At 64.1% G+C, this 1928-nt stretch overlaps 1 protein-coding gene across 1 annotated transcript in view; it reads left to right on the top strand.

Moving 5' to 3' along the window:
• Positions 1-1928, top strand: part of POMT2 (protein-O-mannosyltransferase 2) — a 45182-nt gene that overhangs the window by 42152 nt on the left and 1102 nt on the right. The window contains exons 17-20 of the mRNA XM_010844382.1: positions 191-270; positions 361-466; positions 1281-1421; positions 1566-1680. Coding sequence (XP_010842684.1) covers positions 191-270; positions 361-466; positions 1281-1421; positions 1566-1680 — 442 coding nt within the window. The remainder of the gene's footprint in view (positions 1-190; positions 271-360; positions 467-1280; positions 1422-1565; positions 1681-1928) is intronic.

The following is a 1928-nucleotide window of genomic DNA, read 5'->3' as shown; positions in this document are numbered from 1 at the left end:
GCCGGGCGGAGGGTGGCCGGAGACGGGCTCTGGCTCTGCTTGTGCTCGGCTGGACCCAGCCTCCCCAGGGAGCTCATGGAGAAAGTGCCCGCTCCGAGCCTCCTGCCTAGGCTCCCTGTCTGTGAAAAGTGGCCGGTCTTCCTCCCCTGGAGACTCAAGCGGCTGGGCGGGGCTGAGCCCTGTCCCCACTCTGTGTCCTTTGCTCCACAGGGCCTGCGCTTCTCAGGGGCCAATGACACCGACTTCCGAGTGTATCTGCTGGGCAACCCGGTGAGTGCCCCGCGTGCTGCGGTGGGGCCCTGAGCGTGCCCGCAGGGTGCTGCTGCCTCCTCTCACCCGCCCGTGCCCGTCTCCCTGCAGGTAGTCTGGTGGCTGAACCTGCTGAGCATCGCCCTCTACGTCCTCTCAGCGAGCGTCTTTGCTGTGGCTGTGCAGAGGGGCGCGCATCTGCCTGTCGAGGTTGAAGGTCGGGTCCCTGGGCTCCCCTGCGCCCACCTAGCAGCCCGAAGGGTGCCCGCACTTGGGGAGTGCTGGCCTGCTGATGGGCCATCCTCTGCCTTTCCCTCCCTTTCTTCCCTTCTCTGTGACTTTTTAGAGCTCAAAGCACCAGATGCCTAGTGCTGTGTTAAACCCTGTGTCCTCCCAGCAGAGTTTATTACCTGTTTATGGATTAGGAAACCGAGGCACAAGGAGGTTAAGAACCTTGTCCCAGTAGGTGACAGAACTGAGGTTCACACCCAGGTGGTCTGCGTTCAGAGCCTTCACTGTTGACCTCTACACTCTGTGCACGACTGCCCATTTTTTCTCTTCTGCTCTCCTGTCCTCTAGTCAGGAGCAAAGCAGCCCCCAGGCCATGGGCTGCAGCATCCAAGACGTTCACACAGGTCCTCTGCTGCCTCTGCAGCTCCGTGTCTGCAGACATGGTCCCAGGCCACCCCTCCCCAACCCCCGTCCTCTCCTGTGCCCGCACCCCTGCCCCGTCTTGCTGCAGAGATCTGTGTGGCAGCAGAGATGCGGGAGCTGGGGCCGGAGGCCGGGCGGCCTGCTCCTGGGGTTGGGCGCCCCTGCCGGGGGTGCCCAGGCCTCCCGGGCCAGGGAGTAAGCAGTTCCTTCTCCTGCCAGCCGCCGTAGGGTTGTTCACCCTGGGGGGTGAGGGACGGAAGGCCCATTCGGGTGACGTGGCTCCTGTGAGTCACATGGCGAGGAAGGGGCAGAGCTGCACGGGGCAGGCTCCATGCCCGTCCCTGTCGGCTGACCAGGCTGTGCTGCTTGGGGCTCAGGGCTGTCCCAGGTCCTGCTGCGAGGAGGCGGGCAGCTCCTGTTCGGCTGGATGATGCATTACTTCCCCTTCTTCCTGATGGGCCGGGTCCTCTACTTCCACCACTACTTCCCCGCCATGCTCTTCTCCAGCATGCTCACAGGTCAGCGCTGCCCTCTGGGACCTGGGTGATGAGGGTGGGCGGGCCGGACGAGACCACCGTGGAGCGACGGTGCTGGGGGAGCCCATCTGCCTCCCCAGAAGACGTCCTCCGACGGAGCAATGAGGGGTTTCCCTTCCTCCCCAGGCCTTCTGTGGGACACCCTCCTGCGGCTCTGTGCCTGGAGCCTGGCCTCCTATCCGCTGGCCAGATGCGTGCACGTGCTGGGCATCCTGAGCCTGCTCCTGGGAACTGCCTACAGGTGAGCGCCCGCCGCACCTGCATGGCCGACCCCCCAACCCCAAGGCCTCAGCCCTGGGTGCGTTTTGGAGCCCCTGTTGAAGCACACTGGTGCCTGGCTCTGTCTCCAGAGGTTCGTTCTGGTTTTGTTGAGCCCAGTTTGGGCCCTGTCAGCCACGGTTTCCAAAGCCCTCCACGTGACCTGAAGGGGCAGCAGGTGGAGAAACATGCACTAACGCCCTGCATTCTCACCTCTAGCCAGCAGCTCCC

Source organism: Bison bison, unplaced genomic scaffold, assembly GCF_000754665.1.
Source record: "Bison bison bison isolate TAMUID 2011002044 unplaced genomic scaffold, Bison_UMD1.0 scf7180017864201, whole genome shotgun sequence".
Lineage (NCBI taxonomy): Eukaryota > Metazoa > Chordata > Mammalia > Artiodactyla > Bovidae > Bison > Bison bison.
This window is presented reverse-complemented; position numbering and strand designations above follow the sequence as displayed.